Here is a 16,098-nt window from a genome sequence, read left to right on the forward strand (position 1 = left end):
TTGAGTGCTTTGGAATTTGTTTTTACTTAACTACAGAATATTATTAACTGTCACTAAAGACAGCCCTATGGCAGTAGTGGTGTACACGCAGCTGCACCTCATAACTAACGTTATCATCCTCGGTTTCTAGGTGAGAAGAAACATCAGGCACACGGGCACCGCACAGTCCACAGCTCAGGCTCTTCCTCTGCCTCCTTCACCACTGCTATATGTCATACAACACCAAGTTTTAAAGTTTTAAAGACGCAAAGGGATGCTCATCATTCTAAAATGATTTGAAAATACTGTGTTTTCTAAGACAGAGGAAACAACATTAAAAACCCAAATCAGCTATTTATCTTCCCCTTTTCTGGTAGCACGTAAGCATCAGAGCAGGCACTAAAAGCCCCGTTCCTTTCCACAAGGCCATGAGGAAACCAGGAAAGCATCGGAGGGACGTTCATCAATATTAACCCACTGCAGCTTCAAAATCAGTTTGCTTCCTAAGTGCCTTTTAGTATCACAGGCTATGACATGCTGGTGTGAAACTACATCACACAAACCACTAAAGAGACCACAGAGCACACCAAGTTGTACAAATGGTAAAGAATTTTAATTAAATGATGTTTATATTTCACTTTCTAGATTAGTCAAACAGCAACAAAGTAGCATGTGGCTACAGGGGCAGGACAGGGCAGAGGAGAGAGAGGAACTCGGGTACAGTGTTACAGTTTTGCAGTGAAAGAGTTATAGAGGTTGGATGCACAACAATGTGGGCATACCTAACACCAGCAAACTGTACAGTTAAAAATGCTGAGGATGGTAACGTTTGTCAAGAGCATTTTATCACAACTAAAAATAACCAAAACCTTAAAAAGGAACCAGGAGCTTTCATGATGCCATGATACGTTTACAAACAAAACAGATATACTAAGGAGCTGATATTTATAGGTTGAGGGTGAGATGGCCACTGTTGTATGCTGGGTTTGAAGTTTTCCTTAGTGAGATAAACAGAACAGACCTCCTTAACAAAGAAAATAAGGGCATGAAATTTCCTAATTAGTAGGGAATCACGTACCATAAAACTGATAGGAGTTTTACTGCATAAGACTTGGTGGCTCTGTTGTTACAACGAACAGACAACAACGTTCTTTCCGTCACTAGTTCGCACAGGAGAAAACAGCTGAAAGCTGGATTGCCATGTAGGGTTCCCATTGTAAAATAGTATACAGAAAATTATATAAGCAGTCTAAATTTACTATGAAAACAATGGGTTTTATTTAAGTAATTAAAAGTTAAAAGAAAAACAATGAAGTGACTGCTACAAGTCTTGTTTGCAACTAATCTTTCTGTAGAAAACTGTAAGGTGCCAGTGTCATCCCAGGGCAGCCTCACCAGCCTTCCATGGCATCTGTCCCACTGCTGAGCACTTCAGCGGAGCCATGTCTACAAATCTGTCTTCTCTGCTATTTCAAATCAGAGACACAACATACAAGAGCCTGAAGTTAAAAGAATAAAAACAGATACTCTAAACACAATTACATACGAAAGTGAACGAGGACATTTTATCTACAAAACTATACATATACACATAATGCATTTACATTAGAGCTACAGGAGGTGGTACTGGATAAACAGAGGCATTTGAACAGGCTCCCTTTCAACAGCAGCACATTCCCACCTCTCATTAGTCTACCACTATACTTCCCTAGGATTTGTCTTCTTGTATTAGCTGAATCTTAGGAAGTTGGTAACAAAAACAGAAAAAAAATCCAAAATGATAAGCACTCCCTAAAATCTATTTCAAAAACACATACGTGAAAAATGTGAAAACCCCATTTTGTTAATGTGAGTTTTTCATCACAAGACCCTTTAAACTTATACTGTCTTCACAAATACCTGGCATTCAAGTTTTTGTAGGTGTGTCCACTCAAAGTCAGAAGAGAGGAACAACAAACAAAAGCGTATTTTGGAAATGCGGTGCTTTAGAAAAGTGGTAGTTTGTTTTTAAAAACAACTTTCTCGGCTAAAGAAATCACACAGTTGTCGTCAGTACAGGTTAACTCACTTTGGCAACAGGTTTATCTCTCTTTATTTTTAACCATAATAAACTATTAACATGATCATGCAATTTCTCAGAACTTACACCACCATCAAGGCAAGTGTGTAGGATATTTCTAATAAACCTACATTTGATCATGAACAAAATTTCTTTTAAGGTGTTTTCAAGTACTCAAGAACATCAAAGAATGGGGAAAATACATAGGTCAGAAGGAAGTATCCCTTCCAACATTCTCTAACTAGAATACAATTCTCAGGTTAAGCCCATAGGAATGGTCTGCAATAAAGAAAATTAGGTCAGGATAGAGCAATTTCTGCAAAATTTAGCAAAAAAGCCAAAAATATTGTGAACCAAATAAAAGGACCCTTTGGGATCAGGGCTTTCAGTCTCCCTAGTTCCCTAATCTCTAACTCACTACAATTAGAAACCTGCAGATGCAGACTCACAGAAAAACGGAAATACAGTGCCAAAGAAAACTACCTCCACAAGCCTTTTAGTCACAGGTCTTCTGTTGGTAGTATGCTACTTGTGCCTCTCTGCAGAGAAGCAAGCGGCACCACCTTGGAAGGGGATCCCTTTGTTAGCAACATTGTACGATGGACGACAGAGCATTTCATACAATTAGTAGAGGACCACAGCTGTGCATTACATAGCCAGAACCATTTTTCTTGTAACTCTCCAATCATTTATGAACACTTTAACTCACAAAAATTATGCTGTGTTCTTTAGATATGAAAACTAAGTTATTTTTTTAAAAAATATGCAGAACAGCTTCCTTCTTGTAAGACCAGTTTTTGATCCCATTAAATTCACAGAGACCCTGTTTTTGAGACAGGATCTCTCTCTATTGCCCAAGGTGGTCTCAACTCGTGAGCTTACAGTCATGTAGTCTCAATGCTGGAATACAAGTGTGTGCCACTTGAATCCACTGTGAATTTTAACAGCTTATTCTAGATGTTTTCTCATAATGAAAAATGGGAAATAACCTAGTTAATGCTATTTACAACTCAAGAAAACAAAATCCAATATAGCCTAATATATACAGTAAAGAAAATTATTCTATCAGGTCTAAGTAATTGCCCACCTACCCAAAAGGAAGCCAGTTTTATATTCCAAAATTCACTGTAATAGTTACAATATGGATCCATCGCAGTAGAGAACACCACACATAAAGAGCCAAAACTAAGCTAAAGTGTTGTCATTGAGCGAGAAAAGGAACTTTCCTTCATAATTTGCCTGAAACAAAGAAAAAAAAAACACTTTCTGACCAATTATTTGTCTATCTAAAGACCAGGGAATGAGGAATACCACAACTACCAGCAATTTAACACTATTTTTCTTAAAAGAAAGATGATATAAAATGCTATTCTCCCAGATAATGAACATGGGAGAAAAATGTATTCCTCTTGTAATGGCTGTATTTATATAGATCTTTAAGAATCAGCACCAAATGTTCACATTAATTATTCTGCAACTTTAAGGAATTACATTTCCTAATAAAGTAGGTAAACAAAGGACTGAATAATACTTCCATGCTAAGGACCACAATGTAAAGCAATTATGATGGGAGGGGCTCATTTCTCAAGCTTCTGTAGATGTGCTGGATAAGGAAAAGACATGCCTTACTGTACAGCTGATATGACTATTCCTCAAATCATGGGTAGAAGACACCTTATTTTGTGACTGGGCAAGATTAAGTAAACAAGGTGAAAAGATTAAAAAAAAAAAAAAGTTAAATCCAAACAATCCATTATTACAGAAAAAACATAAAGCACTGCACAAAGTACCTGGATGGAAACCTGAAAGCAAGACTGACAGATACTAGTGTCAGGTCAAGTCCACACGACATTACAGTCTCTGCAGGATTGTGATCAATAGTCATAAGTTTGCCTATTTCTTCCCCAGACCACAGCCAAGTTCCTTCCTGTTTATAAAATAATTCAACACTGACTTAAGTCAACTTTTTGCGCCTTGAATTTATAAACCATTGGATGTTAAAATTGCCTGAAAGCCGTTTAATTTTTCAATTTTTATTTAAAGCTGTACTTCAAACCAAATCCTTCAAAACAAAAAGCTGTTTCAAACAAATTTGTACAAATATCATGATGCCAGTGTTTTAAAGATAACCTACAGACAATTATAAAAAGGCAACTATTATACAAAAGAATTCTATGGTAAATTTTTTATAAAACCTTTTATAAATAAACTTGTTTCATGATAGAAGATAAAAATTAAATTTACCCTAAATACGTTAATTGCTCAGAAGATGGGCTGAGTGTTTTGAAGTCATGTTGCTTCTTTGAGAAAGAACTGTTTTAACCAGGCACTACAGTAACAGATACACAACATTCGCTCTACTCGAGCCTTCTGTTCTCTAGGTATGAAACTCTATAGAAATGGCTAAGCAAAACCTACAGGAGTGTTGGGTCCCCTAACTTTGTAAAGTCATTTTAGTAATTATAAAACACTAGCTACTTGAACACTGGAGCTTGTAAAGTGCACTAGGGATAAGAAACAGCAATGGTGCCAAATTCACTTAGTAGGTCTTTAAGGGACTTGGTGTCACCAACTGGGCAAAAAAACAACATTATAGTTTTCTGTTCAGATTTTATTTGAAATCTAATTCAAATTGTCAAAGCTACAAAAGGGGGGAAGACATCTGTATTATGTGTCTAAGTCACAACATCCTAAAACAAAATACTACTACTGCCAGCAGATCCATTGGACACATTTCTGATGAAATTCATTAGCACAATAAAAATTTCATCTTGAGAAAACAGCCACAACAAAAGTAATTTATACAATATAAAACAATGACAGGTCTACAGATGCAGTTACTCATGAGTTTACACATGCATTCACAAACAAACAAACAACAAACAAAACCCAGGAATGCTCTTTCATTAGAATTTTGTTTTTGTGTGTATGGTTTTTTTTTTTATTATTATTAAAAAAAAAAAAAACCATTCAGGCACAAAACAAACTTGCATTTCCAATAAGTGACAGCATCTTAAAAATATACGTCAGTGTTTGTTTTTCTTTGACTTTTTATGAGACCTGTGTGGAGACCGGGACTGAGATCTGGATTTCTTCCCTGATTTCTTAGGGGACCTAGAGCGAGACCGCCTTGACCTTTTAGGTGTCCTTGAACCAGACGGCGACCTGTAAACAAACAAGAACAACGTTTAAGTAACCAGCTATCAAAACAGCTCTAAGAGAGTGTATAAGCCACTAACTAAATCAAACAGCAAACTCAACTTTATTCTTTACTATGTACACACACACATGGATTTATTTTGCATTTACTATTCATGAGAAATTAGTACAGAATTTGTTTTAAAAGACAGACCTCTGAGTCTTTACCCTGCTCCAATGACAATGTGTGTTTTTATAATAAGCTCTCCAGGTAACTGATTCCTCCACCCAACATTTGAACCTCTAACCCAGAAGGTAAGATTCCAAGGACAACCAAACCATTCACGCAACCTGAAAAGCAGATCTGCACACTCTCATTTTGAGGGGAAAAAATATTTTCATTTAAGGCTATCATTTAAAACAACATAATTTGTTGTTTTTGAGACAGGGTTCTCACTGTGTAGCCCTAGCTAGCCTGTGTCTCCCAGGTCATAGGATTCACAGCATCTGCCACTACATCTAGCACCAGGAATTTTGCTAAGTTTTGTTCATGGAAATTTCAAAACAAACAAACAAAAAAATACCTGCCAAACCCCACATACATATACATCTATACATACATACATGCATTCAAGTGGGAAAAAGAGAAAGTCTGTTTCATAAAGAATTACAGAAAATGATTATGATAATGAAGTATTGGAATAGAAATTCAGGTGCAGATCTGAAGAACATGTCCCTCTATAACATACATTTAGGAACTACTTTTGTGGGACTAAAAGGCTTAAATAAAATATATAAAATGTTAAAGTCCATACTGAAGAGAAGATAAATAGTATTCTATTTCCTTACCCAAATACTTACTTCTGTAGAAACAAGGTATTCTTTTTCAGCTTTGACAAAAATCTAGGTCTATTTATTATACAGAAACAAAGACAAGAATAAACACAGCTCCCCCAACCCCCAAGAGTAGACATGCGAAAATCTTGATCAGTCTTTAACTTGCTAGAATTCCTCTATACTTGAATCATGACAAACTGAGGGAGAAACAAGATAACCCAAAATAAGAGTGCTAGTTCTGCTTTTCTCAAATCTTAAAAAAAAAAAAAAGGAAAAAAAGTGTGCCAAGCACATTATTTGGAAGCTTGTGGAATTAATCTAAGTGGTAACTGACACAGGTAAACAACTGACTTGCACTCACCTTTTGGCTTTTTTGCTAGCGTCTCTAGGAGAGTCTTTGTGAGAGGACCTGGATCGAGAGCTTTCTTTGTGAGACCTTTCTGACCGTTCGGAGCGCTCTGATTTGGGTGATGGGGACTTCACGCGCCGACCGCTGCTACTCCGAGAGGGGCTGGGGGAGGTACTATGTCGTCTCTTCCTACAAAACAAAGCACATGAACTCTCCCTAAGTGACAAAGACCTAGGCACCCAGTTTAATTTTACTACTATTGTCTCCCAGCTACACCAGCTACATGACTTAACTCTCACTAGACATGCTAATGTTACTTTCCAACAACGCTGATTATCCTTTATTTAATGAACAAGCAAGTCTTTAGACAACTTGCCTAAAACCAAATGAACTCAACTAAATTCAATTTTCTTTTGCTATTAAGAGATTACTAGGAAACTGAAATAAGCCTGACGTTTCTAGATTTGAAAACAATGAAGATTTATTTTTTCAATGCTAATTTCTTAATATGGTTCTTTTACTAAAGTTAAATGATACAATTCAGAGAACAGGACACTGTTCTGGCTAATTGTAATTAACTGGTTGGAGGTAAGGTGAAAGAGAAGAACTAAAGCATTTTAGCAGGTGGAACATGTGGGTGAAAGGTACATAGAGATTATATGATTTTTGAAACTTTTCTATAAAACTAAATTATATACATAACCAAATTCTATACATAATCAAGATACAAAAGACCAATCGTTGTAATTTTGTTATTTGTAAGTATATACAGGGTAATTACACCAGATTTCTCACTTGCAACCACTTTTTTAATGTGGAAAACTTTGATTCTGTTGACTAAAGCAAACGCTTCACTACCTTAGGCACTCAAAACTATAAAAGGAAGAAACAAGCTCCAGTGAGGTGGCCCGGCATAAGAGCTACCAGCATCACCACCATCACCATCCAACTCGTACTAGATGTGATCCTCTGGGCCTTTCATGGCAGAAGGAAAGAACCAACCCCCACAAGTGTCTTCTGACTCCACAGGAGCACAGTGGCACGTGTACACCACCCTCCCTGCCTCAACTAAACAAACAAAAGTTAAGAGTGAAAAACTTCAACATAGAAATACTGAAACAAATAACATGATAAGCAAGTCACAGTCTCTTCTATACATACTCTTCTTTCAAAACAGAATTCAAAACAGAAACCAGATGCTTACAGTGGCAGCAACAGGAGATACAACAAGCTGTTACTTAAGCCATGAGCTTGATACCCAATAGTGTAACTGAATTCCTGCAGTGAATTAAGGCTAAGGATACCATAGTAAAGAGATGATGTCCTAATTATTTAAGCCAAGTGGCAACTAACAGCCCTGAGACTCAGCTAACTCTGCCTCCTACAGGCAGAAGCCAAACATGTTTATAGTGAAAACTACATCTGGTTCGTTGTTACTGATAATGAAAATACTTTAAAATCAAACAGCACTCCAAATTTTAAAATAAAGCAGGTTAACTATCATATGCCATACCTTTCTTTTCTTGTTGGAGTACATTCATCCTTTTCCTTCTTGTCTTTGGATCGAGATTCCAATTTTTCTTTATCCTTTTTGTCTCTTTCTCGTTCTCTTTCTAATTCTTTCTCCTTCTCCTGTTTTATTTTTTTAAAAGAAAATACTTAATTGCTTTTTAAAAAATTCCATTCCAGGCTATCTCATGTATTTAACCATTATTTTTTTTAGTAATTTTTAAAATACTAATTAAGGGATGATCTCAAAAAATATCTACCCTTTCAGGCAACTAGTCATTTTTTACCAACTAAATCATCATTACCATCATCATCATCATCATCATCATCACCATCATTATCCTTGTATAGCAACTAAATGTTTACTGTTTATATAGTCCAAATAATATGGTAATAATTTCCCATATGCCAAATCATCACGTGATCCTTTGCAACACTATTAATCTCCATCTAGATCTGGAACACCAGACTCAGAAAGGTTAGTGAGCACAATAACCACAGTCACAGCAGAGTCAGGAACTCAGTCACAGAGCTCCTGTCCCTTCATTCCTACCACATCAAAATGGGAGAGAGGGGGAAGTAGGGAAGGAAGGAAAGAGGAAGATGAAAAGGGTAGAGAAGAAGAAACAAACACATCAGAATAAGTTAACATAATGACCTTCCTATCACAGGCTGAAGAAAAGCAATCCTGCCAATATATAGCAGACTCACTTAATAAATGAGTTCTTACCAAAGATTTTATAAGTAATTATGAAAAGAAGTCTAATCCTAACTTATAAACTGATGACATGGCATAATTATATAAACCAGAAAAGTAACTGCTTATAGTTTTCCTAACTGCTATTTCCCAACAAAATTCCAATTTCTATTAATGGTAGAATAATTAAAGTAATACCTAAAGATACTGAACCAACTTAGTCCATTAATAAAAGAAATGGAATTTATGACTGGCATGCATCAAAATGTTGATTTAAATGCTTCTCCTTTTTAAAAAGTGAAAAAAACAATCTTGTAACTACACACTGGCAAAGTTTTTACAGAGCCAGACCAAAGAACCCACTGTGTCTATTGGATTATAGACGATCCTTTAACAGCTGCCCCACTGCACCATAGCAACAAGAAAACCATACAGATAATACCTAGGTGAAGAGGCAAAGCTGTGTTCTAGTAAATTTATTTACAAAGACTACAGTTAGCTGACCTTTAGCATGCCTTCTAAAAACTCAATCTTGTCTCCAATGAACAGTCATGACATACAGGAGACTAAACTTGTAACTGGCATTATCTATCCCTTTTTAGTTTGTTGCCACTGAGATGTAGGGAACATCTCAACATGTAATGTTCCATGCAGACTAAAAGCCTGATACCATGGCTAAAGGGACTCAAGAGATACAGACAACTGACACCATATTATAAACCTCATTTTTCTTTTTTTTCAACTATATCGCAGAATATAAATCTAAAGAGGTACTAAGGAAACCTTTAATGATGTGTAGTATACATTTTTCCAAATGATGATAAAAAAATTATTTCCTGATTGCATATTTTATAGAAACTATACTACAGTTAAACTATTTTACACTGACTTATTTATTCTGACTTAACACAGAGCAAAAATACTAACACTAGCTATGATCTACTAGAGAAAACCCTTGTGGCACATAGCAGAGAATGGCATGGGCACCCACAGCTCGACAGTCACTTTACCAGAAAGCTAGCTCCCCTGCCACCAATTCTGTGCCTGTAAGCTCTTGGGCATACCCTTTCCTGCTTGATACTGTTATTACCATTGTAATGATGACCAAGGTACAGATGAAACAGCAGTTCCAACAGAAGTCCTGGGCATTAAACAGGCACCGTATGGGGCCCTCGTCTTGGTGCTCTGGACATTTCACTGTCCTGAAACCCAGAACTCTCCGATGTGCGACGTGTTCTACCTCTCACTACACCTTCTCCGAGATAAACTTCCTAGAATTAATGATTTCTTACTACCATCAATGTAATGTCTTCCCAAAGGGTTTCTCATTCTGAAAGTATGTTTTTAACAACATTAATTGTCTAATCATGGGTAGTATCCAGTATAAAGAATTTCTAATCATCATTCAGTATTTATGTAGCAAAGCCTGTTATCTGGAATGCTATTATCCCAGTGGTCTACAAAACCAAATAAGAACCATGGTGATGCCCACTACTGAATACAGGCATTCCTCACCCGCTGCAGCAGCTTATCCCTGTAGTGCTCTACTTGTTCCTGGAAGCTCTGGCCTGGTTTTTTAGGTCTCTTTCCAGATTCCAATTCATCTTGAAACTTCATAACTTTTAGCTGTGAAATAAGACATTTCAAATAAGAATTTTCTGTCACAATTTTTCTAGCATTGCTTTTCTCCTATAGTAAAGCACTAACTGATTAGGACTCAGTCAAAATATAATCTCAATATAAAGTTTGTCAGACAAGACCACCACACAAAATTCAGGCCATAAAACACCAGCAGCACACATGTTCTCAGGCAGCCAGGTGAATACTAAAACCATACAGTGCTTCACATCCTTAAGAACATATGTGTTCACCTCACAATGAATGTATCTATAGTTAAGAATGAGAAGAAAAAGGTAAGTACAGGCAAGCATGTTTAGAGATTTAAGAGTCAGCAAGACATAATCAGAAAATAGGTTAAAAGCAACAATAAAAAAGATGGTTCCTTAGAACAAAATACACAGATGCACAGTGTGAAGGCTCTACTCTATTTACAGCACAGTGTAACCACTGACCATCAAAACACAAAGGGCTAAACCATATTCAGGATGTACCTTTAAACAATAAGAGTAAATACTGACACTGTGGGTTTTTGTTTTGCTTTGTTGCTTTTTTAAGACAGGATTTCTCTGTGTAGCAGTGCCCTAGCTGCTCTGGAACTTGCTCTGTAGATGAGGCTGGCTTCAAACTCAAAGAGATCATTCTGCCTCTGTCTCCCAATACTGACTTTAAATAGATCAGAATTTCTAATTCTATTTCTTAAAATGAATTACTTAGAATGACAAACATTCCCTGCAGCATCCCGAAGATGTCTGGCTAACCATACACAAAGCTCAGAGATTCACACACACTTGCAATGGATAACAATCTAAAAGTCTATAACCGCTAAAAAATAACTCAACTTTGCAAAAATCAGTAACAGAAAGAAAATATAAGGGAAAATTTCATATTTTACTCTGGAGATTTAAATATTTTGATCTCCTTCTATTCCTGGAGACAATGTTTTGCAATGTATTCCAGACTGACCTCCTGGGTGATGGGATTACAGGTATGTATCACCATGCCTGACTAAAATTTGTTTTACAATTCTGTGAAGACCACTAAAAGAGCTAACTGTGGGTCAGTGAAACGTCTTAGTAGGTAAAGGTGCCTATGCCAAGCCTGATGACCTATTTGATCTCAAGAACTCATATGGCTAAGAAACAACCACAAGTTGTTTTGACTTCCATTTGACTGCAGTGATATGCACATGACATATACAAATAATACATAAAATTTAAAAACTTTTCAAAAGAGAGTAAATTCATAATATTCTAAATAAAGTAAGACAACTGGTGGTGGAAAGATGACTCAGAAGATAAAATTTCTGCCGTGTAAGCCTGACAACCTGAGTTCAACCCTACCTAGAAACCATGTTTAAACAACTGCACATGGTGACCCAGTGAGCCATGTCTGTAGTGCTACACTTCTAGTATGAGGCAGACGGGAGAATCACTGGGAGGCTTGCTAGTCACTTATCCTGGAGTATACAGTATGGCCTCAGGAAGGTATGAGAGAACTGACCCCTGAAAGCTGTCCTCTAACTTCCATGTGGGCACCTGCTTTCTGCTCTCTCACCATGCCCCCCTTCACACACATACAAAGACATTACAAAATTATTAAAATAAAACTGCTTCTATCCAGCAGTTTAGATGTTCGTGAAATGTAACACGTCCTCTTCTCTTCAATCAAGGGAAGGAAAATGGCTCGGGGAGAAGAAAAGCACATGGCCATTCCACATTGACTCAGACATGTTTTCCTTAGGAGATGTTGAGAAGACCTCGCTGGCTAATGCCCCACTCTACTTTATCTGAATTGATAGACTGTTTAAATAGACTATCTGCTGCTAACAAAGTTAGGAAGTGAAGCCTGAACACTGGAGAAATGTTATAATCGTCTCCTGTCCTACAAATCAAAGGAGTATTTTCACAGTGTTTGAACTCAAGACTGTACCTTGTATGTTCTTGGACTATTGTCCTTTTTCTGCTTAACTCATTTCCACAGCAGGGTTCTATAAACCACAGACTTAAGGTTCTCTCCATCTTTTCCTTCAAAAGCCTAAAAATTAGTCTTTGCACTTTTCATGTTTTAATGAATTTAAAGTGAATATACTTTAAAAGACAGTTTGATGCTGAAGTTGAGGGGAAAGGCAGGACAATGCAAATACCCAAGCTCACCACCATATGAAACCAAAACCAAGTAAACAGCAAACTCAATGTTAGGAGAGAATTTTCTTCCAATTGTGTATGTGTATAGGCTTGAGGTCAACCTCACTGCTCCTTGGTATGGCCAGCAACCTGGGTTTTTCAGACAGTCTCTCTCTAGCTCGGGTCTTTAAATCAACTGGCAAGCACTTTACGACAGCACCCAGCCTTCTTTATTTTGTGGTAAGTTCCATTATGTGGTCAACCTAGAATCAAACTTGTAATTCCTGGTGTGTGTTTCCCAATGGCAAGGATTACAGGCATCTGCCACCAAATATGGCTGAAAACATTTTTCAAAACCATTATAAAAATGCCACATTAACAATTTCTGATAACAGGGTCTAAACTAAGGCCCAATACAAGTTAAGATACCCATAAAGAATGAGCACACTTAACACAAAAGGGAAGAATGCATGTGAAGGCTTAACAGTCAATCCTGCTGCCTTGGGACCACAACCAGGAATCACTTCTCACTTCAGCAGCCTTTCTTTTGTTAGAGAAATGCAGAAAAGACCCACCACCATCACCACCACCACCACCACCACTGGCCTTCCACTTGGCAAAACCAGGAGCAGCAGCACAGAAAAAAATAGCACTGACCTAGGTGCCACTCTAGGTGACATCTAGTCAGCACAACACATGGCTATAGGTTTTCAAGTATTTTGGTAGAGAGTATTACAAATCCATACGTTTTTATTAATCACGGGTTTAAGATACATTTAACTGTTAGGTATTTTTATTAGGATACATTTGGGGAAAGGAATAGCTCTCAAGAAGAAAAACTATATTATAAAGTATATAATAAAACTACCGAGAGAAACTAATTTAGAACTGTATTCTTTACTTAAAGGTTCTCCAATAAATCACTGGATTTTAAAACAAAAAATAATGAGTCAGGGAAGCAAGGTAAGAAAGTGTGAAGAAACAAGTTTGTGAGCTCCGAGTTCTTATTCAAATTTGCTACCAGCAGTGAAACTTTGTTTCATGACTTAAATGTCTCAGAGTAACAATGGAAAATAATTTAGGCAATACCAGATGAAGCTAAAACCTGCATTTTAAACATAGAATTTGGTTATCTTCCAATTATGAAATAGGTACTATGAGAGCTGAGGAGATAACTAAGGAACAGATTACAAAAGATCATATACAGTGCACATATAAGGTATGTGTGTGCACATACACAAAAAATATATATATAATAGAATTTGAAAATGATAATGCTCATAAACTCAGCTAACAGCTAAAAGTTATGTGGCTTTCCTTTCATATTAATAAGGAAGCATCATTTAAAAATTAGCAGTCTATTTTATCATTATTTTTATCATGTATTTGTCTGTGTATGTGTGAGCGTGCACCACAAATATATGTGATAGGAATTCATGTGGAGGTCAAATTGGGTTCTATCCTTCTGCCACATGTGTAATGGCCATCAAACTCAGGTGATCAGACTTGGTGGCAAGCACCTTTCACCACCGAGTCATCTCCCTGACCCTATACTGACATTATAACCCCAATTATCAAGAAAACATATTGTTATTGAATGTCATCTTTAGTTCTATAACCTACTCCCCACCCAGGATTGAGAGAATTTAAGTCTTTTGTATGCTAAAACAACTACTCTAGCAGAGAACCCAACCCCAGGAAAACACACACACACACACACACACACACACACACACACACACACACACCAGTCAAGAAAGTAAAAGATTTATTGGAAACAGGAAGAGGCTCAAAGGGAGTGGAGGGGAGATGAAGGGACAAAAGGAGGTAATGGCAATTGAGTATGATCAAAATACCTTATATCTACACATGAAAATGTCATGAAACTCATATATATTTAATACATGTTAATAAAAAACATATATCTTAAAGTTCCCCAAATGTGTTCTCTAACACATGTCCAAGCAGCCCAAGATACAAAACAGCACTGTAAAAAATAGAAGACCAAGGAAGGGATGTGTGCCCTAGACGGTTCGGGCTTGCTTTTTACTTTTCCCCCCTTTTATTCTTAATGTTAAGACTCAGGCAATATACTATTTCACATAAATCACTGTAATTAATAAAATGTAAACCTAGCTTGAATATGCCAGAAAATATTTTAGTTTTTAAGTCATATGGTATGCATTCAAAATTAAATCAAGGGGGCTGGTGAGATGGCTCAGTGGGTAAGAGCACTGACTGCTCTTCCGAAGGTCCTGAGTTCAAATCCCAGCAACCACATGGTGGCTCACAACCATCTGTAAAGAGATCAGACACCCTCTTCTGGAGTGTCTGAAGACAGCGACAGAGTACTTACATATAATTAATAAAAAAAAAAAAAAAATGTTTAAAAAAAAAAAACTATCCCTTTAAAAAAAAAAAATTAAATCAATTTTCTACATGATCAATCCTCTTCCTTGGAATCCATTTCTTCAGAGGCTGTCCCATATGCCATGCATTCAAACAGAGGACAGACACAACCTTTTCCTACCTAACCCCCCAAAGAAATAGCAACCTACCTAAAGGAAAATAGACATTCAACAAACAAGGAAGCAAGTCAACCAAACAAAATACGCAAGCTAGAGACAAAGACAAGCCTAGCACTAAGACTAGGGGGCTTGTGAACTGAGGCAGAGGGTACTCACATGGAGGTTTCTAAGAGCTAACAGGATATGTAAAAACCATGCCAAGGAGTTAATCGGGTATTGAAAGGTAAGGGCCACTACTATAGTTGTGATTTGAATGCAATACAAACCTCAATTTCACGAAGCTTAGCTCTTTTTTCTTCACTCATTTCGGAGTACTTAGAGAACTTAGACTCGGTCATCTCTTCTCTGACTGGGTTAGAATACAAATGATGTTCTTCAGATTTGGAACTCTGGGTGTCTTCTTCATCTTCACTCTCTTCTTCCTGACTTTGGAAACAGGATACACTGTATGTCACAGCAGGGAAAACAAAACCTAGTATTTTACAGCTTGGGTATATGTTTTTTATTATCTTGAAACTTAAATGGTATTGCAGAACATATAAGCATTTATAAAACATATTCTGGTCAGGTAATATTTTTAGACAGTTCTGAAAACCATTTCCTCTACAGAAAAAGCTGAGCTTTGGTACAATAATATAATCACACTATTAATAAATTCTGCATGTTAATGCGATCTGCAACACCTTCATTCAATGAAATAAAATGATCGACCAGTAAGTGCTGCATACTCCTCAGCTCAGGAAACTCAGGAAGGCTATCTATCATCTGGAACATATTAATCACAATCACCATAAAACAAAAATCAATTCAACTTAAGGACTCACCCGGTTAACACATTATACTCAAGCAAAGCACTACATGAAGTCTGAGTATTAGAAAACTATTACATTACAGTTGATCAGTACTTTATATATGTATTTATGAAGTCTGTACTTTTAAATTTTTAATTTATGTATATGAGTATTTCAGCTGCATCCTTGTATGTGTATCATGTGCATGCCTGTTATCCATGGTTAGCAGAGGTGGGTGTGGGGTTAGGAATGGGTGATGAACTTCAAAGCGCATGCTAGGAATCAAACTCAGGTCTTCCAAGAGCAACAAGTGCTCTTAACCTCAGAGCCATAGCTTCCTGCTATACTTTTGTGAAAATGGAAATTCAAAATTCTAAATATGTACCAAATTCATTACAAATGCTACTATTTTTAGCATTTCTCTCCAAGTATTACAAGTTCTAATTTTAAATTCCATTTTTGCTGCAA

General features: G+C 36.8%; 1 protein-coding gene across 4 annotated transcripts in view; it reads right to left on the reverse strand.

Annotated features, from left to right (window-relative positions):
* Positions 1-278: 278 nt before the first annotated feature.
* Positions 279-16,098, reverse strand: part of U2surp (U2 snRNP associated SURP domain containing) — a 57,171-nt gene continuing 41,351 nt past the window's right edge. For 2 of the 4 annotated variants that reach the window (XM_029542834.1, XM_029542833.1), the window contains 5 exons: positions 15,106-15,265; positions 10,084-10,194; positions 7,876-7,994; positions 6,375-6,551; positions 279-5,203 (listed from right to left, as the gene is read on the reverse strand). In XM_029542834.1, coding sequence (XP_029398694.1) covers positions 5,065-5,203; positions 6,375-6,551; positions 7,876-7,994; positions 10,084-10,194; positions 15,106-15,265 — 706 coding nt within the window. In that variant the 3' untranslated portion in view covers positions 279-5,064. The remainder of the gene's footprint in view (positions 5,204-6,374; positions 6,552-7,875; positions 7,995-10,083; positions 10,195-15,105; positions 15,266-16,098) is intronic. The other 2 variants (XM_021205959.1, XM_021205958.1) reach the window with 2 other exon arrangements.

Source organism: Mus pahari, chromosome 10 (genome assembly GCF_900095145.1).
Source record: "Mus pahari chromosome 10, PAHARI_EIJ_v1.1, whole genome shotgun sequence".
In the NCBI taxonomy this organism is placed as follows: Eukaryota; Metazoa; Chordata; class Mammalia; order Rodentia; family Muridae; genus Mus; species Mus pahari.